Raw genomic sequence first — 27,010 nt, 5'->3', positions numbered from 1 at the left:
GATCCACTGATCAACCACTGAGATCAAGATCTCCGTGAGGCAGGAAGTTCATTCTATAACAAACACCACAATGAGCATTAGTTATTTATATTCTAGGCACTAAGTTGGTTTTCATGGGGCAGGTCTAGACACAGGCTAAACAAACAGCACCAGTGGAGCTCCCCAAAAGCCAGGAAACCAGGTTACCATATTGCTTTTCAAAATGTGCCACTCTTGCGAATCTACTAGTGCTCCAACTTTATCTTGTTGAATTTCTTGCCAATGGAAATGACAAAACAATGGAAAAACTAAAGGTAAGGAGAAGGCAGCAACGGTAAGGATGAGTTACCTGCACTGGCTCCAGATACAGCTTTGGAAATGGCACTGCTGGAAATTGCTCTGTTCCGCTTCATGATCTCTTCAAATTCTGCTTCACTCACTGTAGAGGGCGGAGGGCCCGAATCTCGGCTGCACACAGAAATAATACCACTCCTGACTGCCCACACCCCTTGTTAACTTTACCATACTCTAGAGTACTATGCTATTTAACTGTGCTCTCCTGTATAATGTCTTAAATGGTTCTCAGCCTGTTCACATGTTTTATATGTTCATGTTCTCTTCAAAGACAGGATTTATGTCATATACTTTTGTAATTCTGGCATGACTCAACAGTGCTCGACACTCATAGCATTCCTAACAGTGACTTATAGCACTCCATTTAATCAACTGCCTTAAAAAGGGATACGAAGGACATGGTTTGGGTTGAGAGGTAAGACGCAAACAAAATACCAAACAAAAACATTCTCTAATAGTTAACTATTTCCCAGGACTCAATACTATGACAACAGTTTCCACAAGGGAAAATACAAGAATTCAGTGCTCACTTACTTCCTCAGGGAGAACAAAATGCTTAAAACACTGTCTACCCCACTATGCCTGGCTCAGATCTGAAAGGAACAAGATGGTCCTTACCTGCCATGGTGGTTATAGGGTGCCGAGGCCTTCATGTAAGTATCTGGTGGAGGCCCCACTGTGGCATTTGGTGGGGGGAAGAAGGCTGGATTGAGGTGAAGGGCAGGTGGGATGGCCCCAGGGGGAGGTACAGTCAGATGAGGAGGTAATCGAGGAGGAGGGGGCATGAGATGCTGGTAGTGGATGCCAGGAGGAGGAGGAGGGACCCCAAAGCTTGAGGAGAGAGGTGGTGGGGGTGGAATTGGGGGTGGGGGCAGACCCATCAGGGGAAGGGCTGAAGGAGGGCGATTGAAGTAGGGCAGCACACTGGGGGGCTTATCCACACGGGCAGATGAGGGTACAAGGTTCTCAGAGGGTGTGGCCCGTCCATCAGCAGAATCACTAGAATCTCGGGAGTGGGCCCGTGGAGGTATTCCTATGAAGCAAAACAGAATCACTGTTACTGTCCAACCTTTAGACATAACCACGGGACCAGGTCATCCTTCAGCAAGTCATCTGACACCATACTAAGGAAGGTGACAGGTAGCTGAGAAAGAAGGTAAAATCACCTACTGTTTTTCTTTGGCCTCAGAGAGAAAGCTCAGAGGCAACCTAGTTAAGACATAAACCCAGGAAGCAAAGCCACCCTAATTCTGTATGTTAAAGAATGCTCTTTATCTAGAACTCTCAGTGCTTCACATTTAAGTTACCCTTAGATTTGCTTTCTATTTTTAAATGCAGAAGGACCCTGATAACCCATGAGAAAATGACAGTGCTGAGGTATGTTCATCACTGGTCAGCTGGATTCAAGCTGATTCGAAATCCCATTTTCTCTGGTAGTTGTTCAGGGACTCTTTCCTTAGACTAGTAATAGTTAACCTTCTTTATCCTGCTATATACTTGAAATTTTCTCTTTGCCATGGCTCTTTGGCCAGGGAATTTGGGGGAAGGGAGGGAAGGGCAGGGGATGGATAACACTTCCTCCATCCAAGTACCCAAACTGGTAACTGGGACGGGGAAGAGCCACAGAACAGAGAGTAGAAGACTGGAGGTTAAATGAGAAAACACGGGAGACAAGCCAAGGAAAGATCTGCCCACAGAATGAGCAGATGGCACACAGCTGACACCAGGGACTCCTAGCAAAACCCTGGTACCAAATATGCCTGAAACCTGGGAAACTCCCCCTACATTTCAATGGCCCAAACCCTCTACCCCACAGGGCAGCCTACTAGGAACATCATCGTGGAACGGTGGTATGGTGTTGTGCAAAACAGGGGCTCAAAACATGTTTGTATAGAGCTGGAAACATGGCTCTGACACCGTCAAGTCACTTGGTTAAACCTGTTCCCTCTTTCCAATTTAACAGTCTACTCTAAGCCTGGTTAATGTGGAATCCAACAGAAGAATGTGATCACATGGTCTTGGGAGTCTTGGAGGTAGAAAGATGCCATTAGGAGACAAGTGTGGAGAGAAAGAAGAGTGCTCCTTAAACAAAAACTTGTTAGTAAACACTAACTCCTGATGAAAGCACAAGGTGGAATTAATCCCCTTGGCAACCACCTTGGTTCCTCTAACATAGTTTATCACCAGTGCCTACCACAGCATTCTCTTGCTTTTCATGTCTCACACACATGGCAACGTGCTATTTCCCTGAGTTCTCTCAAGCTGAAGAAAGAACAGGTATTAGCAAGTGTAATCCTCTGAAAGTTAGCTACCTTCCCAGCTACCGTTCCCACACTAGCAAGGGTTCTTTTTGTATCTATGGCCACAAATCCCAAGAGTAGCAACCACTGTTAAGCAGACTAAGTCAACCAGCTATACTTAGTGAATTAACAGAGCCCAAGTCCATCAACATGACAGCGCAGAAAAACACCACTCAGTCAGCACCATCACTTCAGCAAAGAAAGCTAACATCAAGGAGTAAACAGCCAGGTGGTGCCAGGACTGTTAGGTGCTCAATGCAGCTGTAAAATTATACATCTTAAGAAAGCTAGAAGAGGCGTGAATCATAGAAAGACTCTGAAACACAATGGACTTTGAAAATTCAGGTTATCAAGGAAGAAAAGTATGTGCCTTCTAACCCAGAGCAATAGCTCACACCACTTCCATCTAGGCTCTCAATATAGTTATAAGAACATAGTTGTTCCTATGCAAGAGTTGAGTGGCCATATTTCCACCTTCAGTCAACCTATCCAAGGTCCCAGTGGACTACCCAATCAATAAATACAAGGCACTATTTTGAGAGCAGGACCTAAGCAGTGACAGAAAGTGGGTAACGAAAACTTTGCCATACCCCGTAAAAGGAAAGTAATGGCAGTTGACTGTTTCAGGCAAGGCCTTGCAGGGTGGCTGCACCTTCTGAAGTCAGGACAATCCAAGGTTGGTCCCCAGGTTTCGCAGGTTCAGAAACTTGATTTTAACAGTTCACCCAGGGATGACTGGACCCTAGGAGATTGATTCACACTATCCAAACTCACAAGAGACTGATTCATAAACCAGAATGACAATTTATTAATTTACAATGAGAAATATAACTGCCAAGCAGACTGGAATACTTGTGTCGGCTGGTCAGCGCATTCTCTTCCCAGTAGGAGAGCCTAGTTGGGAAACCAAATTAGTATCAGAAGGTGTCTTGGTGAGCACAGGGTCAGAATAAAGGGAATAAGGTGAGCTTAAGGCATACTATCATCAGGCTAAGGTAGCATGATGCAACTTTCTTTACTAATGGGAAACACTTGCCAAGCAAACTAAAATCGCAGGTAACAGAAAGGGTACCCAACCCCCCTGGTCAATGCTGGAGAAACACTGTTAAATTCTTACTCTCCAGCACTCCTCTTGGTCGACTCCTTACAGAACACCCTTCCAGTGTATGTTCACGACAAGATTACAGCCATCTTTACGTGTCATATTTATATTTTATGGTGGTTGCTTCTTAATAATTTATACACACGTCTTACAATTAAGCCCATTTGCTATACACTTGATTTTTTAGATAGAAACACATAATTTAGACTTGACAGGAACTTTATATGTCGCGTGTCTAGTTCAAATGGGGAAGTAGGCCCTAAGCAGTAAAGTGACCTGCCCAAGGTCACATAATGAGTTAGTGGCAAAACTGAGCCATAACCTGAACCTACCTGACTCCTAGCACATGAGGCTCATTTTTTGGCTTACCTACTGCCATGCTGTCACCCATAATCACCACCACCCTCTCTCAAACTCTTCCACATCGTAGGCCAAGCCTACACCACAGAAAACAAACCCACAAACTTCCCCCCCTTCATACAGATGGTCTCCACGTACCCCCTCTTGGGACTCGGACGCACTCACGTTTCCGAGCCTGTGCCTCAAACTGTGACAGGTTCTGGCGGGTGGCTGGCCTCACATCCACTTTTTCTCCATTAAGAACTTTTCCTGGCAGAAGTTCCAACAACTTATGGACAGAGTTTTCAGAGGCTACCACCACCTCAGCATACCTTGAGGAAGAAAAATTAAAAACGAGTGAAATCTACTAGACAACCAAGACAGGAACACAGAAATTCTCTTCCATTTTTAGTGAAAACTGGTAAAGCCAAGGATACCTTGCTAGTATTTTTTTTTAAGATTTTTTTGATGTGGACCATTTTTAAAGTCTTTATTGAATTTTTACAATATTGCTTCTGTTTCATGTTTTGGTTTTTTGGCCCTGAGGCATGTGGGATCTTAGCTCCCAGACCAGGGATCGAACCCACACCGCCTGCATTGGAAGGCGAAGTCTTAACCACTGGACTGCCAAGGAAGTCCCTTTTTTTTTTTTTATCTTTCTAATATTAAACACACAAAACTACTAAAAACAAACAGGTGTCATGCTAAAATTTTCCTATTTATTTCAAATTAGAAATCAGCTTTCTTTGCCTCTCAATGGATGGATGTTCTCCTACATTGCAGCTAGGTCCCCATTCTAAGGTGGTTTGTTAAAACCAAAGCAGTAAACTGGGCCAGGGGTGGGAGGGATTAAATTACAGGGCCAAAATAACAGTACAGATATGTCATCCCAATGGCTACAAACTAAAAGGGGCTTCTCAAATCCAGACCTCACCCTTTGGACTGGCCATTTGCTCGATTCTCTGCAAATTTCAACTCCACCACATCATAGACTCCTACAGAGCGAATAACCTGGATCAGCTGCTGGTCTGTGGTCCACTGGGGCCGGCAAAATGGAAAAGGAAGAAATGTCAAGAGCTACACCCCCCTCCCCCAGAATGTCCCAAACCCTTCCCTCAAACCTAGGATTCTAGTCACAATCATGACCTCCCACAGGAAACCCAGAAGGCCATCAATATTTCAATTAGAGCACGTTTTTCCTATTGTCCTCACCCATGCAGAATTCCAAAACCACCCACCCCTGCCCCAATCCCCGTCTTTGAGACTAAGAAAATTAAAACCTATTATAACTTTGACTGCCACTTGGGCTGGCTCGTCATCAGCTCAAACGGTGATTACTAGCAGCTTTTAGTTATAGATCTGATAGGCTAGAGTTGATCACTGACAGCAACTTTCCCCTCAGTATATACATTTCTTAATTTGAAAACACCACCTCCCAGCACCAGCCCCCAAACATGTCACACAATAACTTTTGCAGAACAACAATCACCACCTACCCCGAGCGTACTACAGCTATCAAGGTCTTTGCTCCCTCTCACCCATCATTATCATAGGACCATCTAATGACCACCAAGAGTTCAAGGTGTTCACTCTGAAATCTCATCCCACAGATGACCCTGGTAGACATAAAAGCCCCAGGGTCAGGGGCGGTAACAAGATGGCAGAAAAAGCAACTACCCACTTAATCATTGCTTTCTTCGGCACCAGTACGTCCTCAGGATAGTTCTCTTTCAGAGATCAATCCAACCTGATCCCAGGAAAAAGAAATCCAACCCCATCAGAGCACAAAACAGTGCAACAGTGGTTTCTGAAAATGCCATCACCTCCCAGTGCTCTCCCTCCAGCCCACCCACAAGCCTTTTTGGTTACCCATGCTCACCCAGGAGAAACTGCCCACATAGACAGCAGCTCGCCTATTACGCAGGCCACTGTAGGTGTAGAGAATTGCAGGGGTCTTGTTATTGGGCTTGGGAGATGGCTCCTGGCGAACAGGAGGTGGCGGCTCAGTGCTGCTGCTTCTGTCATCTGAGGGCTGTGAGGTGGCTGTCAACACGTCATCGTACAGGTCAATCTGATCTGTATTGTTGAACTCTGGGTCCTAAGAGACGAGGGGTTGGCAAAGGTGGGTTTGAAAACCTTTCGTTTTGTCCATTCTATTTTACTCTAATTTACTTACAATCCACGGTCAAATATTTTATAAAACATACAAAACTTCCTTGTCCTACTCTAGGAAACTAGGAAGAAAAACTTCCCCATGTAAAACAATTTTAACACTTAATTATACTTATGTATGTAGGTGTTTCTCCTAAGACCCTGTTAGCAGTCTATAGTGTTTCTAGCTTTAATCAACTGTGAGACTCAAAAGGTATATGACGATTAAACAAGCAAACTAAGAATGCACAGAGATGCATCTGCTACTGCTATCAATGTGGCCAGCTTCTCAAGACCACATCTAAGATACACTAATGAAAATTTGTTTTCAACATCTTATGCTATTTCCAAAATCAAGAGTTACACAAAACTTACTCTTCTACTTAATAAGAAATAGAGTAGGGCTTCCCTGGTGGCAAGCCCGTGCGCCACAACTACTGAGCCTGTGCTCTAGAGCCTTTGAGCCACAACTACTGAAGCCTGCTCGCCTAGAGCCCGTGCTCCGCAACAAGAGAAATCACCGCAATGAGAAGCCCGCGCACCGCAACGAAGAGTAGCCTCTGCTCCTGCAACAAGAGAAAGCCCATGTGCAGAAACAAAGACCCAATGCAGCCAAAAATGGAAGGGAGGGAGGGAGGGAGGGAGGAAGAAAGGAAGGAAGGAAGGAAGGAAGGAAAGAAAGGGAGTATATTTATTTAGAAATGTAAATCGGGGGAAAAGCATGTTAAAGTGGGAACCAAAACACAAAAAAGAATGGGAGTTATTGGTTTAAACTCTTTGACTTACACAAATGATTTAGAGAAGCTCTAAAACTCATAGTACATAATCCCATCTTTCCATTAACCGTCAAAGAAATATAAAAAATAAAAGGGAAGTGAATAATGGGGGGATTTTCCATTATAAGTTCTATTTCTCAAATGACATGCAGATCCAATACATTACCATGACATTTATGAGACATCTTTGAGCAATACCAGAGATGTCCAATGATACACAAAAACAGTTAAGTTCTCTAAAATATAAAGGTCAGGGGCTTCCCTGGTGGCGCAGTGGTTGAGAGTCTGCCTGCCAATGCAGGGGACACGGGTTCGAGCCCTGGTCTGGGAAGATCCCACATGCCGCAGAGCGGCTGGGCCCGTGAGCCATGGCCGCTGAGCCTGTGCGTCCGGAGCCTGTGCTCTGCAACGAGAGGCCGCGACAGTGAGAGGCCCATGCACCGCGATGAAGAGTGGCCCCCACTTGCCGCAACTAGAGAAAGCCCTTGCACAGAAACAAAGACCCAATACAGCCAAAAATAAATAAATAAAAATTAAAAAAAAATATATATATATATATAAAGGTCAGGAAACAGGACAAGCACCGATATCATAAGCTGTGTTATAGTAAGCTTTCAAATATGAACGTGAATTCTGCAAGATAGGCAAAATATACTTTTTGCCTATGTGATATATTACTGTTATGGACTGAATGTTTGATTCCCCCCTACATACACTGAAACCCTACTCCCCAATGTGATGGTATTAGGAGGTAGGGCCTTCAGGAGGTAATTAAGATGAGATGAGGTCTTGAGGGTAGAGCCCATGAAAGGGATTAGTGCCCTTATAAGAATCAAGAGAGCTTGCTTGCTCTGCTATGCTCTGCATGATGTGAGGATACAAGTTGGCAGTCTGCAAGGATACAAGTTGGCAGTCTGAGAGAGGCTGATCACCAGAACATGAACCTGATCTCAGTTTTCCAGCCTCTAGAACTGTGAGAAATACATTTGTTTATAAGCCACCCAGTCTTTGCTATTTTGTTACAGCAGCCCAAGCTAACACTTATATAAAAATTCCTAAAATCAAAAGAACTACTACTAAGGGACCTTAATGTTTCAGATTTTGCAATGTCATTATCTCAGAGAGGATCTTTTTATTTTAAGGATCAGACAAGTATATTTTCAGGTAACATTCTAAAACATCCAAACAGTGCTAAAGAGGATACTGCCAAAATGAGAGTACAGGGAGACGTTCGGAGTGTCTTAGGGAAACTATAGCTCATTCATGTCATTGCTGTCTTTTAAAAACAGGAATAAAGAAAGAGCCTATACTAAGGGAATAAAAGAACCTGTATTAAGTAACTTGTTTAATTGCCTGAAGGAGAATCATTTCCCCTAATGCAACTCAGGACAGGAAGCTCCAGTAACTTTCTCCCTTCAATACCATCACAAGAACTGCCGATCCTGAACTTCGACTAGAGAAGAGACTAACTACAAAATGCATTCTTAGACCTACATACCATTAGCAACTTTTGGAAACAATCTTTTAGTTTCTCAGTTTATCTGAAGAACATGCACACCATGATAATACTATTGGATTGTTCTGGTATTGAGGGGGAAAGGATTCTACTTCCTGAGGCATGTAAATAGCTTCAAGTATTACAAACACTCTTAACAAGCCCCATAGGAGAGGAGTTTGAAGCTTGTAAAAATCTCGCAAAGAGAATGGCAAAAGGGAGTAAACTTTTTAGGGGCAACTTAAAAGCAAGAAAAGGAATCAGTGAGGCAAATAAGCACAGGAAAACTATTTTAGGTTGTCAAACCTATAAATAAGGACCTTGCATAAAAAAGGATGCGTATGTGAAGAACGGGGAGAAGTTAACATTGGAGAGCACAGGGTGGATAATAAATTAAAAAGGTGAAGAAAGCTACGGCTAATAACTCAACATTTTATGTGTAAAATATTTCACAGCCTTACATCTCAAACAATCCTAACTCTAGACAAACCACTTATTTTTTCTGTTTGTTTGTTTTTTGCGGTATGCGGGCCTCTCACTGTTGTGGCCTCTCCCATTGCGGAGCACAGGCTCCGGACGCGCAGGCTCAGCGGCCATGGCTCACGGGCCCAGCCGCTTCGCGGCATGTGGGAATCTTCCCGGACCAGGGCACGAACCCATGTCCCCTGCATCAGCAGGCGGACTCTCAACCACTGCGCCACCAGGGAAGCCCCAAACCACTTATTTATTTATTCATGTACTAGGTATGATTTGCCCTTGTGGTTCAAGGTAGAGAAAGGACTTAGAAACCACTCAATTTCTCCAATGCTCTAATCCTCAGACAACACTACTTCACACTTCAAACCAGGGTGCCTTTTTTTTTTTTTTTAAATAAATCAAGGATTGTGAAATGGAACTTAAAGGGAATAAGGAAACACACCATCTTGGATGGTCAGTGGAACCAAACTGCAATTCCTTCCGTGTAGTATCTGTGATTCAGAGATGTGTGTCTAAAAGTTGTAATACAAAAATTATTGCTGATAATTGGGTAGAGGACATGCAGACTCAGGCAGCTCAGACATCAAACATATCACCGGGAAATCCCCCATACTGTAAGCCTCGGCAAACAATCTACTCTTTCAGGGTTCCTTAGAGAATATGACAGACTCAATCCTGGAAGACCCTGGTGGATGGATTACCTTACCACTTTAAGAAACACAAAAGGATTCAATGAACACAAAATTGTCACAAGATTCAAATGGTCTCTCTGTGCCACAGAGCCTCAGTTCAAAGAAGTTTGTGGGAACTTTTCTGATGCACAGGCAGACCTGTTGAGGATTCTGTTGAAGATTTTATTGAAGAAACAATGTATCAAGTTGTGTTTGGATTTAAATCTGCTAGCAACATCAGTTCACTTTACTCTTCAGTTGCTAAGACAGAAAAACAGATAGGGCCTGAGGTCTTTCAGATTACCAAATGAGCTGGTGTTTTATGCAGGTAAAGAAAAATCTAATTCTACAAATTAAGTGAAAAATACAATGTTTTACAGGCATTGATGTGGAGGGATTCATTTCAGGGAGATTAAAAAAGAAGTATGTATTTAATACTGAATTAATACCAGGGACAATTTTGCATTTAACAGCATGGGAATAACTGTGGTTGTCTCATGAAGCCTCTTGGTTTACAAAAGAGAACTTGCATGGTTATGAATTTAAATGAGAACTTCCCCACCTGTCTGCTCAATGTTCCTACCTGCCAGCCCTTTTCCTGATGTCTAAGGGGAATAATAAAGCTTAGGATTTATTTTTCTCAAAGCAACCCATTTGATATAATTTTCTTTTAACTGTAACCAAAGCTCAGTTTTTGGCTTTATAATTACTATTTCCACAGTTCTCACCTCACACTCTCCTTCCATCACTGTCCACTGCTCTCAACCACCAGGAATAGAACCTCTTTTGAGTAGAAGAAATCCATTTTTTCCTTTTATCTCACTACTTCTAACACAGTGCCTAGCAAACAGAAGTAGCTCAATAAATACTTGTTGATAAAAATGAGGAAAACTAAGCATATTGTGTAAAGTACCTATCTTTGCATAAGGAACAGAACAGAGACAAAACACTCAGCAGGATGGCAGCTCTCAGTCTCTTTTCTAGTTGTTCTCCCCAGCCTAAGAGAGCAGCTGTGAACCCTAAGATTCCAACTGTAAAAGGAGTGAAGTAGCTCTGCAAAAGAGGCTTTTGTAGCACATGTTTTAAGAGATCCAGGAGTCAGCACGATAGGGTTCCATCTAGGAACAGTGCTTATTTTCCCTGGGGAGCAAAGTACACATGACAAGGTTCTTGTGCACAGGTAAGCTTGGGGTGAATCAATAACGTTCTTATAACCTTCTAAAACACAATGTGTACTTGCTGCCTTCAGTCTAAGCTTGCTTCTAACAATCCTAGCCAAACAGAGCTTTTACCACTTCTTTAGCGCCTCCAGAACATACTAAAACCAGCTTTGCTAAAAATTAACTTACTTGTGGGGAAAAAAGCACGCTTCCCCTGACCTTCCCCCAGCCATAAGATATTCAAAATCTATACTTTTTTCAACTTACTAAGTATCAAATACTGTCCATTTGATATAAATGTCTACTTGATTTCACACACCATCTTTGGCCTATCTTAGACCCATAAAAAAGTCCTGTTTAACTAAAGAGACCAGAGAACAAATTGTTGAGGCCAATGACTTCTACCTTGACAAAGCAGTGACCACTGGATGAGGCCTATGTCTTGTCTATGACCTACAAGCTGCATTGCTTAAGAAATTATGGAATCTCATTTCTCAGACCAAATGTTCCTGTGGTCAAGGACCCTGTTCTACCCATTTCCCAAAGTGAATCAGCAGCACTGTTACCAACCCACAGATAAGGAAATTAGGGGAAAAGAAGTTTTTAAAATGAATAATTGAAAACAACTAAGGGAGCCTTGTTTTCTTGCTATCTAGTACTAAAAAAACAGTAAAAAGTAGTAAGTCTGATTCAAAGTAATATGAAAAACTCAGGAAAACAATGGTTTGTAACTAAATATTCTAAACCTTTTTTCTCATCCAGAAATAATTATGACTTGTTTGAAATTTAAAGAAAAATCTTCATGTATTTAAGTTAATCAACAGCCACATGTACATGACTTCAGTTTGCCTGAGAAGACATGGGAAAATGACTAACTTATGTCAAGTGAAAGAAATGGCATATATCAACCTCTTCTGTTGCTTCATATCAAAGCCAGGGTCCAATCAGAGCACTTTCCTTCCCTAGCCTGTTTTTTTATCCTCTTTCCAGGTCCTTACATGTAGCCATTAAAAGATGCCAACAGGAAGAACCAGCTTACTGAAGTAGAACAGTGCTGAAAATAATCCAGGCAAGATATTAGTAAGTTTTAAATAGAGATTTTGGGACACTCTTGAGATTTGACCTCAAGAACTCAGAACTGAACTGTATATGAAATTATTGTTTCAAAGGAGATTACTGTATCGTATTTCTTGACATATCATATAGAGACCAACAAATCCAACTTAGAGCATGTGGCTGGGTCTGTATCTGCTTCGTAACTGGTTTGTCCAACACCTTTACCTCCCCCCACCAAACAAGGAGATCCATCAATAAAATTTACTTCTCAAGCCTGGAGTCAAGCTACTTCTGAAAGGAAGGAAGACAGAAAACAACTGGAATGCAGCTGAAATTAAACGTTAAAGCTATCTTTTATACCGTGCCTCTCACTGCCCTATGGGGGAGGAGACTGCATTTCTCCAGGGGCAGTTTGAGAGAATCTCAAAGGAACAGGTACCAACATCATCCTCATGAATACTATAGCAAACCTAATTCTGATTTTTAATTTTGGTTAGTCTTCGAAGAGACTGACATCCAACTTTGGCTTCCTGGGGGAGCAAGTTCCACAGGTTGATTCATCACTCTATTAAACCTAATTTTTATTTATTCTTAAATCAAAGCTTTTAAAATCAAGCCTGGAAGCTTAAGTTAACATAAAGCAGAACGGTCAGAAATCTTGGAAGTCTGTGCTAGAGGGAAAATTTTAGATCTGACAGAGGGGTGTTTAGGCCTATAAAATCTTCATGGACTGACACAGCCTGGAACCACTGCAAGTTTGGTGCAAGTGATTCCTCCGCTGGTACAGGAAAATACCAACGTTCCCGATGACCGCTCACCTGATTGAACTCCTCGTCAGCATAGATATCAATCAAGTCCACTCCTTCTGACATGGCTCCGGAAGGAAGATCTCGAGCCCGGAAAATGGACAAGGTAAGAAAGATGCCACTGCAGTATCCAGAAAGAAACAGAGTTAGAGGCATAAGGGTCCCAGGGTGGGATGAGGGCATTGGTTGCCAACCTCCCGTCTCCAGAGACGCAGCATCCCGGCAGCCCGAGCTCTGCCCCACCCGCTCCGCCCCGCCCCCGGCCTCGCGCCGCCCCTCGCTCTCCCAGGCCACCGGGGCTCGCGGGGCTCGCTGCCCATCACCCTCGGGCCCGACCGGAGCTGCGCCGCAGCTGCCTGGGGCGCGATGAGGAAGTGCAGGCCTCTGCTCCTAGGGGCCCTCGGATGGCGCTGCGAAGAACGATCGCGGCGAAGCCCGCAGCTACAGCCCGCCGCACCTGCCGAGGCCCCAAGCGGCCCCGGCTGGAGTCCCTGCGGGTCTCGGATCTCCAACCACCTCCGCTCCCCACCCAGGCCTAGTCCTCGCCCCCAGCTAGGCCCGCCGCGCTCCCTCCCCACAGACCCGGCCCGACGCCCTCGGCCCCCTCCCTCAAAGGCCCGCGCCTCCCGCCGCCCGCCAACTCCGGGTACCCCAAACTCAACCGACCCCCTCCCCGCCTCAGCGCCGTCCCCGAGCCCTCTTCCGGCCCAGCCGGCCCCCGGCCGCGCGCCCCCGTTACCGGGAATATGGCGGCGGCGGCGGCGAGTCCGGACTAGGCCCGAAGCGCGCGAACCGCTCTCTGCCCCAGGTCCCCCGCCGCCGGCGTCACACGCACAGTCACTTCCGCCATACGCGAGGACGCATCTTCCGGCTCAGGTCCTCAGAGCTGCTGTCTGCGGGACTGGTGCCCGGAAGTTCCCGGAAGTGGCCGGGCCTCTGGCTTCTGATGCGGGTCGGGTAAAATGGCGGTGGCTGCTGTGTTCCCGGCCCTTCCGCGGGTGAGGAGAGTGGGGGTTATAGGGTCCTAAGCAGGCCGCGGTGAGAACTGTATCTCGTCTTCCTCTGAAGTGGAGGCCGAGAGAAGCGTCCAACTGCCTGATAGCCCAGGGCAAGGGCAGACCCAAGGAGAGGTCGATCTTGCAACGTAGGGAGATTCAGGTTACATCCACCCTTGCCTGTGTGTCTGTCTCGTAATATCGTTGAACCGTCAGTCTTCGTGGGAGACCCAATTCAGATTTCACCTATTTCCCAGGTGGAGCTGGCCCGACAGCCTCTGGGCGCCCCTTCTCTCTTTTTTTAAGTCTCTCTGTTCTTTTTAAGTCTTTAGTATCTGTCATGGTTTCACATAGTTTCATAAGATCGTTTTTCTTTTTGAATATAGACTGTTAACACTGTAAACTTCTCTCTTAGAACTGCTTTTGCTCAGTCTCATAGCTTTGTGATGTGTTTTTGTCTGAAGATATTTTCTAATTCCCTTTTGATTTCTCTTTTTACCCAGTGGTGGTTCAAGAGTGAGAGTGTGTTGTTTAATTTTCACTTATTTGTGAATTTTCCAGTTTTCCTTCTGCTGTCGATTTCTAGTTTCATTCTGTTGTGTTCAGAAAAGATGCTTTGTATGATTTCAATCTTTTTTGTTAAGACTTGTTTCGAAACCTAACATGCTGTCTATCCTGGAGAATGTCCTCAGTGTGCTTGAGAAGAATGTGTATTCTGCTGCTGTTTAGTGGAATGTTCTGTATATGTATGTTTGGCCCTTTTGGCTTACAGCGTTGTTCATGTCCTCTACTTCCTTATTGATCTTCTGTCTGGATGTTCGATTTATTATTGAAAATGGCTTTTGAAATCTCCAAATATTATTGTGTTACTATTTCTCCCTTCAGTTCTGTCAATATTTGCTTCATATATTTGGATGCTCTGATATTGGTTGCATGTGTAATTGTTGTATCCTCGTCGTGAATTGACCCTTTTATCATTATATTACGTCCTTTTAAAATCTCTTTTGACAGTTTTGACTTAAAGTTTATTTTGTCTGATATAAGTAGGGCCATCTCTGCTCTCTTTTGGTTACCTTTTGCATGGAATATATTTCAGACTTTCACTTTCAGCCTACATGTTCCTTCCCTTACATCTAAAATGAGTTTTTGTAAGGCATATAGTTGGATCTTGTGGGTTTTTTAAAATCTGTTCAGCCACTGTATGTGTTTTGATTGGTGAGTTTAATCCACTTACATTTAAAATAATTACTGACAGGGAAGGACTTACTATTGCCATTTTGTTCATTGTTTTCTCTCTGTCTTGTAGCTTTTGTGTCCCTTTTTACTCTTTTGCTGTCATCCCTTGTGTTTCATTGATTTTCTTCTATAGAGACATGCTTCAATTCCTTTCTCATTTTCTATTGTGTATAGGTGTTTTCTTTGTGGTTATTGTGGGGCTTACATAAAACATTTTATCATCTATTTTAAACTGATAATAATTTCAGTCTCATACAAAAGCTGCTCTTTTACTCCTCCCACCTTATGTTATTGATGTCACACTACATATTTTTGTTGTGTATCCATTAGCGTATTTTATAGTTTTTTGTCTTTGTCTTTTAACTTCTAAGCCAGAATTAAACCTGATTTACCCACCATCATTACAGTGTTACAGTAGCCTGTGTTTGTCCTATATATACATTTACCAGTGAGCTTTATGCTTTCAAATGCTTTTGTGTTACTGTCTAGTGTCCTTTGTCTCCTTTGGGTTTCTTCAATTTGGATGTCCATTTCTTTCCCCAAATTGGGGAAGTTTTTGACCATTATTCCTTCAGATAAGCTTTCTGCCCCTTTCTCTCTTTTTTCTCCTTCTGGGATTCCCATAATATTTATATTGGTCTGCTTGATGATGTCCTATAAGTCCCTTAAGCATACTTCACTCTTTTTCATTCTTTTTCTTCCTCTGATCGGGTAGTTTCAAATAAACTGTCTTTGAGTTCACTGATTCTTCTGCTTGATCAAGTATGCTATTTAACCCCTGTAGTGAATTTTTCAATTTGGTCATTCTTCATCTCCAAAATTTTGTTTTTGTTTTTTTTTAAATATTTCTCTTCATTGATATTCTCATTTTGTTCTTGCATTGTTTTCCTCAGTTCATTGAATATCTTGATGACATTTATTTTAAGTTATTTGTCAGGTAATTCGTATACCTCTGTTTCCAGGGCTGGTTTCTGGAAGTTTGTTTTATTTCTTTGATTAGGCCTTGTTCTGCCATTTCTTCATGCACCTTGCAACTTTGTGCTTAGATCCATGCATTTGAAAAAACAACCACCTCTCCTAATCTTTTTGGACTGACTTTGTACAAGGAAAGACCTTTGCCAATCGGTCCAGGTAGAGAATCTGGGGGCCTATCAAACCTTTTGTGTAGAAATGTCTTCTCTAGACTTGTGCACGTAGATTCCCAACTAGAGGGATTTGCTGGCTTCTTTTTCCACGAGCTCATAATCTCTTGCTCCCTCTGGTGTCTCTTTATGGTACTACAGGTTCTCTGGAGCTGCCGCAAGCCTCCCAGCTCTCCTCAGCAGCCCCCAGGCTTCAGAGTATCCCAGGTCCCATGAGCGCTGCAGGTTGGCCAAGACGGAAACCAGTCCCTTGTGCAGCTCCTTGAAAAGCAGGAGTTTTGGATGCATGCTCCTCCTTTCTTTCCATTGGCCTCTGTCGGCTGTACCACAGGTCCTCAGAAGCAGCAGCAAGCTGACCAGCTCTCTTTGGTTTTCAGAGGACCCCAAATATCTAGAGTATGCTGGGTCCTGTCAGTGCTCTGAGACAGGCAAGACAGAAGCCATTCTTGCAGGCAGCTCCCCGAAAAGCTGGAACGTAGGACACACGTTCTACCTCTTCCTCCCCAGGTAGAAGTCAGGAATTGGGGGTTTTCTTCTGCTTGTTTTGTGCTAAGCCACAGGTAGGGACGATGGCGAGTGAGTGTATGCTAGTCAAAACCCTCACCTATTTCTCAGCAGCCCCCAACCTGGCATCTTTTCCGTCACACTTAGATTCAGACAAGACAGAAACTAGTCAATCGGGCATCCCCCTGAAAGGCTGCATGTTGGGTGTATGTTTCAGTCTTTTCTTTCCCTCCCAGGGAGAAGCCAGGAGCTGAGAATTTTCTCCAGTTGCACTGGGCTGAGCCAGGGCATAGGGGAGGGACTGTGTTGAATGAGTACCATGAATTTTTCTTCCAGCTGCAGTGCAGCTGGCTTTGTGCTCACCTGAGGTTCAGGAGCCTCTTAGCTGGTTTCTGGATTTCTCATAAAGGGAATTGGTCGGTGTATTGTTGGGTAGTTTGTGTCTCCGTGGGAGAAGGAGAGTGTGGGACTTCCTGTTCCACCATCTTGCTGACATCACCACCTTCTCATTGCGTCTTTTTTTATACATTTTTGTTTTTATAAATTTATTTTTTTATTTTATTTATTTATTTGGCTGTGTTGGGTCTTTGTTTCTGTGCGAGGGCTTTCTCTAGTTGCGGCAAGTGGGGGCCGCTCTTCATCGCGGTGTGTGGGCCTCACTATCGCAGCCTCTCTTATTGCGGAGCACAAGCCCCAGACGCGCAGGCTCAGTACTTGTGGCTCACGGGCCCAGTTGCTCCGCGGCATGTGGGATCTTCCCAGACCAGTGCTCGAACCCATGTCCCCTGCATTGGCAGGCAGATTCTCAACCACTGCGCCACCAGGGAAGCCCTCGTTGCATCTTGATAGTTTTTGCCCTTCTCTAGATTGGGAAACTTTGGGGAATTAGGGGCCATACCATCACCGTATGCTCAGATTTTAACACAGGCAGGTGATTAGAATGCAAACCATATTGTAAGAATTTTAAGGGAATGCAAAGGAAAGAGAAAATATTTCTGCTGGAGAGGTTCTGGAAAGACACTGGTTAAGAACATGTTTGCAGTCACGGGTGGTTCCAGTCTTCACAGTAGTTACTGTTTGGGTGAACTTGGTAAGTCATTCAGCCTCTCCGAGCCTCAGCTTCCTAAGCTGTAAAGCGGGGACAGTATCAGCATAACTTCTTTTTTTTTTGATTGCGGTATAGTTGATTTACAGTATTTTATAAGTTTCAGGGGTACAACGTAGTAGTTCACAATTTTTAAAGATTAAACTCCATTTATAGTTATTATAAAATCAGCATAACTTCTTAAGGACTGAAGGAGATCAAATGCATTTTGCACCTAGTAAGTGTTGAGTGAATGACAAGGATGGTCGTCCTTGTTAAAAAGATGTTTGTGGGGACTTTCCTGGTGGTCCGGTGGTTAAGATTCTGCACTTCCACTGCAGGGGGCGCAGGTTCGATCCCTGGTCGGGGAACTAAGATCCCGCAGGTCGAGGCCAAAAAAAAAAAAAAACCTGTGATATTTGTGACTTATTTGTTTCAGGTGCTTGCTCTGTCAAGACGCCACCTAGTGTCTCCTTCACTCAGAGTGACATCATTCAGACGCTGCTACAGAGGTGACAGCCCAACAGATTCCCAGAAGGACATGATTGAAATCCCTTTGCCTCCATGGCAGGAGCGAACTGATGAATCCATAGAAACCAAAAGGGCCCGGCTGCTCTATGAGAGCAGGAAGAGGGGGATGCTGGAAAACTGCATCCTTCTCAGGTAAGGGGATAGGAGTCGGGATAGCACTTCTCTTGGACCGGAGGCAGGCTTTTCAACTTCTTTTTCTTTCTTGTTTCTAGCCTCTTCGCTAAGGCACATCTGCACCACATGACAGAGAAACAACTGAACCTCTACGATCGCCTGATTAATGAACCCAGTAATGACTGGGATATTTACTACTGGGCTACAGGTACTAGGCATGATAAGCAACATAAGGTGAAAAATAGGATGACTTGGGCTGATTTGAGTCTGGAATGGTATCCTGGGCATTTTTTTTTTTCTTTTATCATGTAGTAGACACTCAACCCAAACACTCTTCAGATTTTTCCAAAGCGTGCAAAATTTGTTTTATGAGGTAAGGTTCTTTGCAAGCAAAAGAAACCTATTCTATCTAACTTAAGCAAAAAAGGGAATTTAGTGGAATTGTATGGGAAGCTCCATACAAAACTTATCAAAGGGAAGGTTGAAGAGAACCAGGCCCGGAATGGAGTGGAATGAGACAGCTCCGGCTGCATAGCACGAGGTCTTCAGGAGTCTCACTCTGACACCACCTTTGTGAGGAATGAATTCTCATTGTGTATAGTTAGGATTAGCTTTGGCTGTGAGTAAAAATACCCCAAACAATAATGGCTTAAAGAAGACAGAACTATGTTTCTCTTTCTCATAACAGAAGTTCAGAGGTAGATCTCCAGAATGCACAGAGGGGTTTCAGAGTCACGAAGGCCAGATTCCTCCTGACTTGCTTTTCCTTCACCCTCCGCCTGTGTAGGGCTGCCTCATGCCCCAGCATGGCTGCTGAGGCTCTATCTGTCATGTCCATATTTCAGCCAGGGAAAAAGAGTAGGAGAGTGCACCCCATTTTTTATGGATCCTTCTCAAGAAATTATACACCATAATTCCACTTATTTTCCACCTGCCACACTTTAGTCATATGGCTACACCTCGCCATAAGGAAGAAATAATGTAGCCTATTCCACATGCCCAGCTAAATTGGGAATCCTATTATCAAGGAAAAATGGGAGAATAGATATTAGGAGACATCTCATCCATTTCTGTCACTCTGCATCTCCTGTTTTTGTGTTTCCACTCACTATGTGTACCTTAAAATAGAAGCTATTCTATAGGTTCCAAGTGTGAAGTGTGACAGTACAGGGTCTAGAGGCTTATATAACCATTAGAAAGCCCACAGAGTGGGCTTTATAGAAAGCCCTGGCCCTTTATAGAAAATATTTGTCCCTGACTTAGCATAGTGCATTTGATATTCATCCATGTTGTTGTATCAGTAGTTCATTCTTTTTTTTTGGCTGCGTTGGGTCTTCATTCCTGCGCTCAGGGTTTCTCTAGTTGTGGCGGGCGGGGGCTACTCTTTGTTGCGGTGCATGGGCTTCTTACTGCAGTGGCTTCTTCTGTCGTGGAGCACGGGCTCCAGGCATGCGTGCTTTAGTAGTTGTGGCTCGCGGGCTCAGTAATTGCGGCATGTAGGCTCTGGAGCGCAGGCTCAGTAGTTGTGGCGCACGGGCTTAGTTGCTCTGCGGCATGTGGGATCTTCCTGGACCAGGGATCGAACTTGTGTTCCCTGCATTGGCGGGCGGATTCTTAACCACTGCACCACCAGGGAAGTCCCAATAGTTCATTCTTTTGTATTGAGTGGAATTGCAACGTGTGGATGTACCACAGTTCGTTTATCTGCTGACCAGTTGAAGGACATTAGGATATGTCCAGTTTTGGGCAACTATGAATAAAGCCTAAACTGTAAATCTTTGCATACAGGTTTTTGTGAATGTAGGTTTTAGTTTTTCTTGGGTAAATGCCCAGGAAAAGGGTTTCGGGGTCATATGGTAAATGTATGTTTAACATTATAGCAAACTTTATTGATGGACATTAATATTTGAATTTCGTATAATTTTCATGTGTCATGAAATATTCTTTTGAGTCTTTTCCCTCAACCGGTTAAAAATCATTCTTAGGGCTTCCCTGGTGGCGCAGTGGTTGAGAGTCCGCCTGCCGATGCGGGGGACACGGGTTCGTGCCCCGGTCCGGGAGGATCCCACATGCCGCGGAGTGGCTGGGCCCGTGGGCCATGACCGCTGAGCCTGCGCGTCCGGAGCCTGTGTTCCGCAGCGGGAGAGGCCACGACAGTGAGAGGCCCGTGTACCGCAAAAAAAAAAAAAAAAAAAAAATCATTCTAAGCTCACAGGCCATACAGAAATGGGCAGTATGCCATTGTTTGTCAACTCCTATGCCAAGTAAAAGAGGCCAGACTCAAAGACTCTACACTGTATGATTTCCATTTATATCGTATTCTGGAGAAGGCAAAACTACATAGCAGAAAACAGACCAGTGATTGCCCAGGACGGAGTGAGAGGGGAGAAGGAGATGTTCCACATCTTTACCAACACTTGGTATTGTCAGGGTTTAATTTGTTTTTGTTTTTAGCCATTCTAAGAGGCATGTAGTGATGTGTCACTATAGTTATAGTTGGCACAACCCTAATGACTAAGGATATTGGGGGTCTTCTCTTTTCTTTTAATATTTATTTGTTTATTCGGCTCTACCGGGTCTTAGTTGCTGCATGCCGGATCTTCGATGCGGCACGTGGAATCTTTTAGTTGTGGCATGTGGGATCTAGTTCCCTGACCAGGGATCAAACCTGGGCCCCTTGCACTGGGAGCGTGGAGTCTTACCCACTGGACCAACAGGGAAGTCCCGAGGGTCTTTTCAAGTCATTTGCCATTCATACCTCTTTGGTGTTGTGTCCCTAAATCTTCCTCCTGCCTTTTTTTTTAATTGGGTTTTTTGTTTTCTGTTTCACCACCAGCATTTGATGCTATAAATTTCCAAGCACTGCTTTAGCCTTATGATACAAATTTGGGTGTGTTGTGTTTTCATTTTCATTCAACTCAAAATAGTTTCTAATTTCCCTTGTGACTTCCTCTTTGACCTGTGAGTTATTTAAAAGTATGTTTAATTTTCAAATATTTCCAGATTTTCCAGGTATTTTTCTGTTATTGATTCTGTTGTTGCCACAGAATGTATGCTATATAATTTCAGTTCTTTTAAATTTCTTAAAATTTGTTTTATGGCCTGAAATGTGTATATCTTTTTTTTTTTAATATATTTATTTATCTTTGGCTGTGTTGGGTCCTCGTTGCTACGCACAGGCTTTCTCTAATTGTGGCGAGTGGGGGCTACTCTTCAATGTGGTGTGCGGGCTTCTCATTGCCGTGGCTTCTCTTGTTGCGGAGCACAGGGTCTAGGCGTGTGGGCTTCAGTAGTTGTGGCACGTGGGCTCCAGTAGTTGTGGCTCATGGGCTCTAGAACTCAGGCTCAGTAGTTGTGATGCACGGGCTTAGTTGCTTCATGGCATGTGGGATCTTCCCGGACCAGGGCTCGAACCCGTGTCCCCTGCATTGGCAGGCGGATTCTCAGCCACTGCGCCACCTGGGAAGCCTGAAATGTGTATATCTTAATAAATGTTCCATGTGCATTTATTTGAACACAACATGTTGTTCTGCACTTGTTGATGAAGTTTTCTGTAAATGTCAACAAGGTCAAGTTGGCTGATACCGTTCTTCATGTCTTGTGTATTCTGGTTGATTTTGTCTGTACTCTCTATCAATTAATAAGGAGTGTTGAAATCCCCAACTATAATTGTGGATTTGTCTATTACTCCTTTCAGTTCTCACAGTTTTTGCTTCATATATTTTATAGCTCTGTGATTATGTGAAGACATATTTAGGATTGTTCGATTTTCTTGATGAATTGAGTCCTTTATCATTATATAATGTCTGTCTTTATTGCTGGTAGTTCCAAAGTGTCTGATAGTAGACACTCCAGCTTTCTTTTGATTAGTGTTTGCATGGTATATATTTGTCCATTTATATTAGTTTTCTATTGTTACGACAAACTTTAGTGACTTTAAGCAACAACCATTTATTAGCGCACAGTCCTGTAGGTCAGAAGCTGTGCCGAGACCTCACAACCTGAAATCAACGTCATCTCTTCTACATTCCTGCCCGGAAGCTCATTCAGGTTTCAGGGAGCATTCATTCCCTGAGGCGTAGGACTGAGATCCTGGTTGTCTTGCTTGCTATTAATGTCTTTCAACTTCTAGAAGCTGCTCTCAGGTTCTTGCCACATGGCCCCTCTGTCTCAGCATTGGAGATCCTCCCTCACGTGGAATCCCTCTCATGCTTCAGATCTCTCTGACGTCCCCTTCTGCCACCAGCTGGGGAAGATTCTGCTTTTAAAGAGCTCACGTGATTAGGTCAGAACCACCTGGATAATTTTCCTGTCCTGACTGTGCCATATAACATAACCCAGTCATGGGTGTGTAGACCATCATATTCACAGTCCTGGGGATTATACAGGGCTTGTACACAGGGGAGTGGGAGATACTGAGGGCCAGCCTAGAAGGCTGCTTACCACACCATTCTCTTAATTTATCTTTGTCTTTAAGTTGAGCTTCTTATAGATAGCATATATAATCATTCTTTTTTATCCAATCTTATAGTCTTTATCTTTTCATTGGTGTGTTTTGGCCATTTACACATAATTAATTACCAGTGTGGTTGAACTAAAATCTACCATCTTTTTTTTTGTTTCCTATTTCTGCTGTCTGTTCTTTGTTCTCTTCCCCCTCTGTTACCATGGATTTTTTTGGGGGGGGGGGTATTTAAAATTTCATTTTATCTCTGCTATTGTTTTTTTTTTCTCTTCTTTTTTTTTTTTTTGGCCGCACTGTGTGGCATGTGGGGGGATCAAACCTGTGCCCCCTGCATTGGGAGCGTGGAATCTTAACCACTGGACCGCCAGGGAAGCCCCTCCGCTATTGGTTTATCATTTATATCTCTCTATAATTTTTTTTAGTGATTGCCCTAGGATTTACAGTATAAATCTTTAATTAATCATAGTCTACCTTCAAGAATAGTATACTAAAAAAAAAAAGGAATAGTATACTGCGTCATGTGTAATGTAAGAACTTTCAGTAGTACACTGCAATTTCTCTCTTCCATGTTTTGTGCTTTTGTTGTCACACTTTTTACTTGTACTTACGTTGTACGTCTACACTACATTTCTGTTGTTTTACTTTAGACAGTTATCTTTAGAGCAATTTAAAATAAGGGAGAAAATACATTGTATTTTGTATTTTATAAATATGTAAATTATAACACATTATATATAAATATGTATGTAACCTATAACACATATTATGTATAAGGTACATTATATTTACCTTCATTTTAATCATCTCTGGAGATCTTCATTTCTTTATGTAGATCCGTGTTTCTCTGGTATCATATTCCTTCTGCTTGAAGAACTTCATTTAATATTTCTTGTAGTGTAGGTTGGCTATTATGAATTCTCTCAGCTTTTGTTTGTCGTTTTCAGAAGGTATTTTCAGTGGATATAGAATTACAGGTTCGCAATTATTTCTTTTATTTAAAAAAATTATTTATTTATTTTATTTAGTTGGCTGTGCTGGGTCTCACTTGTGGCAGGTGGGCTCCTTAGTTGCGGCTCACCGGCTCATTTGTTGCAGCATGCGAACTCTTAGTTGTGGCATGCATGTGGGATCTAGTTCCCTGACCAGGGATTGAACCCAAGCCCCCTGCATTGGGAGCTCGGAGTCTTAACCACTGTACCAGCAGGGAAGTCCCCACAATTATTTCTTTCAGCACTTTACATGGGCACTCTTCTTTTGTGAGGCTGTTAGTACGCAGGATCGAGTCAGTCTGGTTAGGAATTGAGCCGGATTTGGATCTGTGTTTCCTACCTCATGTTATTGTTGGAAATTTTTCATCCATTATCTCTTCATATGTTTCTTCTGCCTCATTTTCTTCCTCTTTCCCTTCTGGGATTCCAGTTACACTTGGTTTAGACTGATATTGTTCCACAGCTTTTGGATTCTGTGTTTTGTGTCTTTTACTCTTATTTTTCTTTTCATGTGTTAGTTTGAGTAATTTGTACTGGATAATATTTATTGACCTTTCTTCCACTTCGCTAATTCTTTCCTTGACCATTAAATATTATGATGAGTCCATTCTGCTTGTGGGCTACTATATTTCTATTTTTATTTTTAACATTTCCATTTGACTTTCACAGTTTCCACCTCTGCTGGAGCTCCTTATCAGTTCATGCATTTTTCCTACTTTTTCCACTAGCACCTTTAACATAATAGTCATAGTTACTTTATTTAAATCCCCTGTCTAATAGTTCTAACATCCACGTCATTCCTGAGTCCGTTTCTGTTGATTGCTTTGTCCTTTCACAGTGTGTTGTTTTTCACTTTTCTTTTGTGTGTATGTTAGACACATTTGATTAAATGTTAGACATCATGAGTGAGACAGTAAAAACTGAGGGAAATGGTCTTTATGCTTAGAAATGGGCATGATCCTTCCGCGGAGCAGTCGGAGTGGGAATCGAGTCAGTCTAGTTAGGAGTTAAGCTTACTTTGGATTTTGTGATTGCTTTGGTTCCCTTCAGTTCACCACCAGCCTCTATTGTTACCATGTGCATCCTCCTGTATTTCTGTGCTTCAAGGAGATCTCTCTCCATGCTGCTCTTGCCCTCTCCCAGCTGTAGATACCTATTGATTTCCACTTGGTGCTTGTTGCTTTGGGGAAGGGAGGGTATTCTCTGTTATCCTGGTCCATTGGTCCCTGTGGCCATGGGTCTTGGGGGTGAGCTTTCTCAGTGATCCTGCTGGTCCCATCAGGGTAGAGGATTTTTTTTCTTTTACCCTTCCACCAGCCCAAATGTGTCCTCACATGTGCCCTGTAGGAGACAGGATTCGCTGATCCACTCCCAGCCTCTTGAGGCTTTTGTTCTTCGGAAAAGGAAGGGCCAGGCTGGGCATTGTGCTTTTGTGGGTGGGCGGGCAGTATTGGCCGCTCCCCTCCTCCTGGCCTGTATCACTGAGGGAGGCTTTCTCCAGCTTCCTGCTCTGGACACAGTCTTTGTCATGCGCATACTTAGTGGGGGATTGTTGAGAAGAACCTGCACATTGGGGCAAATTCTCCTTGTGTCTGTGGCTCCCAGAGATTTTTGTACCTCTCATGCTAGCCTACCTGGCTTTCAGCAGCTGATGAACAATTTTAGCTAAATTCTTCTTACCTGTTTGTATGTGCCCAGTGCCTCGTCTTCCTGTGCCCTCTCTCAAGTGAGCATGTGTTCATATCCATTTTCTCCTTTGAGGGGTCTCTCTTTGCTTAGATTTTATTCTCTTGGGTGCCCTGTGACCTCAGCTCTCTGATGACTTCAGAAAGTTGTGATAGTTCTACTTGATCTGACTTTTTCTTGTTGGGATGAGTATAATGTACTTTCCAACTTTCAGCATCCTGGGGAGCGCCTAAACCTCCTTGATCTTATTCTGGTCGTCACACACAAAAAAACAGATGCCAGGCTCTGTGCCAAGTGAGGGGAAATCAAGCTTTGTTTGGGGGAATTCCCTCTCCTAGCATTGTACTTAGTCTTGCTAGGAGGGTAATTCCAAAGCATATTACCTAAGGTTTCCCAGTGGGAGGCTTTGCTTGTAATTTGAACCTTAAGTGAGCATCTCACGGTTGGAAAGAAAGATCCAGAGGTGAGCAGCATCCTGCCAGACTCTCTTCCGCTGGCCTGAGGCTGGCGTCCTCATCTGTCTGCTCTCTGTGCCTTTGTTGCCTCTCCATGCAAATCTGGTTCTCCAGGTTCATGTTAATTTGGGGAGCCTCTATTAGCTTTCCAGTAAATTCTTTCATACTTAAGTTTACTAGAGTTATCAGTCGTTGTCACTTACATCCAATGATTTTTGCCTCAGGAAATATATAGGCTAGAAGGGAAAACACAGTACTCAGAAAACAACTGAAGTACCAAATGCAGAGCAAAACAGTACGGCCAAGGTTGGACAGGCCAGGGGTCAGCAGAATTGCTCATGGAAGACCAGATAGTAAATGTCATCATCTTGCAGTCATATGGTCTCTGTGGCAACTACTCAGCTCTGCCATCGTAGCACAGAAGCAGCCATGGACAGTACGTAAACAAGTGAGAGCAGCTGTCCCAGTAAAGCTCTTTACAAATACTGGCTGCTGTAGGTTGCCACCCCACGGTACAGGCTGCCATGTATATTCAGAGGAAGAATGGAGCTGCTCTGTGTATCCACTGTGCTTTTTGGCCAAGGCCAGAGTTTCAAGTTTCAAGATCCTTATACCTGGCAACTGACTGACCAACGTAATTCTTTTTGCCCATCCTTCTCTTGCAGAGGCAAAGCCAGCCCCAGAAATATTTGAAAACGAAGTCATGGCCCTGCTGAGAGACTTTGCTAAGAACAAAAACAGAGAGCAGCGACTGCGGGCCCCAGATCTCGAATACCTCTTCGAAAAGCCACATTGAGCTGAGGGCCACTGCCTGCCTGGCCTCGGTCTGCGGATGCTTACTGCTTATGACGGGTATTGGCCTTGATGTCCTGCTTCTCCTTAGACACTCAGCCCACCCAGACCATTGGTCCTGCCTCCAATGATGGACCCGCCTCTCTCCTGAGGACATGTAAATGTTCAGTGTATCTCATTCTAAGACCTTGTGGTTCCATTCTAAGCCTCAGAGCGGTTTGTCTAAGTTACCGGTGTTCGGGCCCAACTTTTCTCTGGCTCCACAGGAGGGCACTGTAGGGAAGCGATTGGGCCAGCTCGTTGCTTCAGCCAGAAGTGAACTCAGTGCAGAGGGGCGGCCAGCTCTCTGGG

General features: G+C 43.7%; 2 protein-coding genes across 10 annotated transcripts in view; one reads left to right on the top strand and one right to left on the bottom strand.

The window, feature by feature from the left end:
* The window catches only part of CPSF7 (cleavage and polyadenylation specific factor 7), a 22,797-nt gene extending 9,259 nt beyond the window's left edge, over window positions 1-13,538 (bottom strand). For 6 of the 9 annotated variants that reach the window (XR_009542348.1, XR_009542347.1, XM_060159010.1 and 3 more), the window contains exons 1-7: window positions 13,406-13,538; window positions 12,679-12,787; window positions 5,954-6,172; window positions 5,009-5,112; window positions 4,234-4,406; window positions 952-1,366; window positions 329-447 (exon numbers count right to left, since the gene is read on the bottom strand). Coding sequence is in view for 7 of the 9 variants with exons in the window: in XM_060159010.1 (XP_060014993.1) it covers window positions 329-447; window positions 952-1,366; window positions 4,234-4,406; window positions 5,009-5,112; window positions 5,954-6,172; window positions 12,679-12,732 (1,084 nt within the window). In the remaining 2 variants the exon portion in view is untranslated. Of the gene's footprint in view, window positions 1-328; window positions 448-951; window positions 1,367-4,233; window positions 4,407-5,008; window positions 5,113-5,953; window positions 6,173-9,415; window positions 9,462-12,678; window positions 12,788-13,332 lie in introns of those variants that run through there. The other 3 variants (XM_060159016.1, XM_060159015.1, XM_060159017.1) reach the window with 3 other exon arrangements.
* On the top strand, window positions 13,054-27,010 carry SDHAF2 (succinate dehydrogenase complex assembly factor 2). Its single transcript, XM_060159018.1, has 4 exons — window positions 13,054-13,664; window positions 18,067-18,290; window positions 18,371-18,480; window positions 26,533-27,010. Exons 1-4 carry the CDS (start codon window positions 13,629-13,631, stop codon window positions 26,661-26,663), a joined length of 501 nt encoding a protein of 166 aa, XP_060015001.1. The 5' UTR covers window positions 13,054-13,628; the 3' UTR covers window positions 26,664-27,010.

This window comes from Lagenorhynchus albirostris, chromosome 9 (genome assembly GCF_949774975.1).
Source record: "Lagenorhynchus albirostris chromosome 9, mLagAlb1.1, whole genome shotgun sequence".
Lineage (NCBI taxonomy): Eukaryota > Metazoa > Chordata > Mammalia > Artiodactyla > Delphinidae > Lagenorhynchus > Lagenorhynchus albirostris.
The sequence above is the reverse complement of the archived record's forward strand: the minus strand, read 5'-3'. Positions and strand labels throughout refer to the sequence as shown.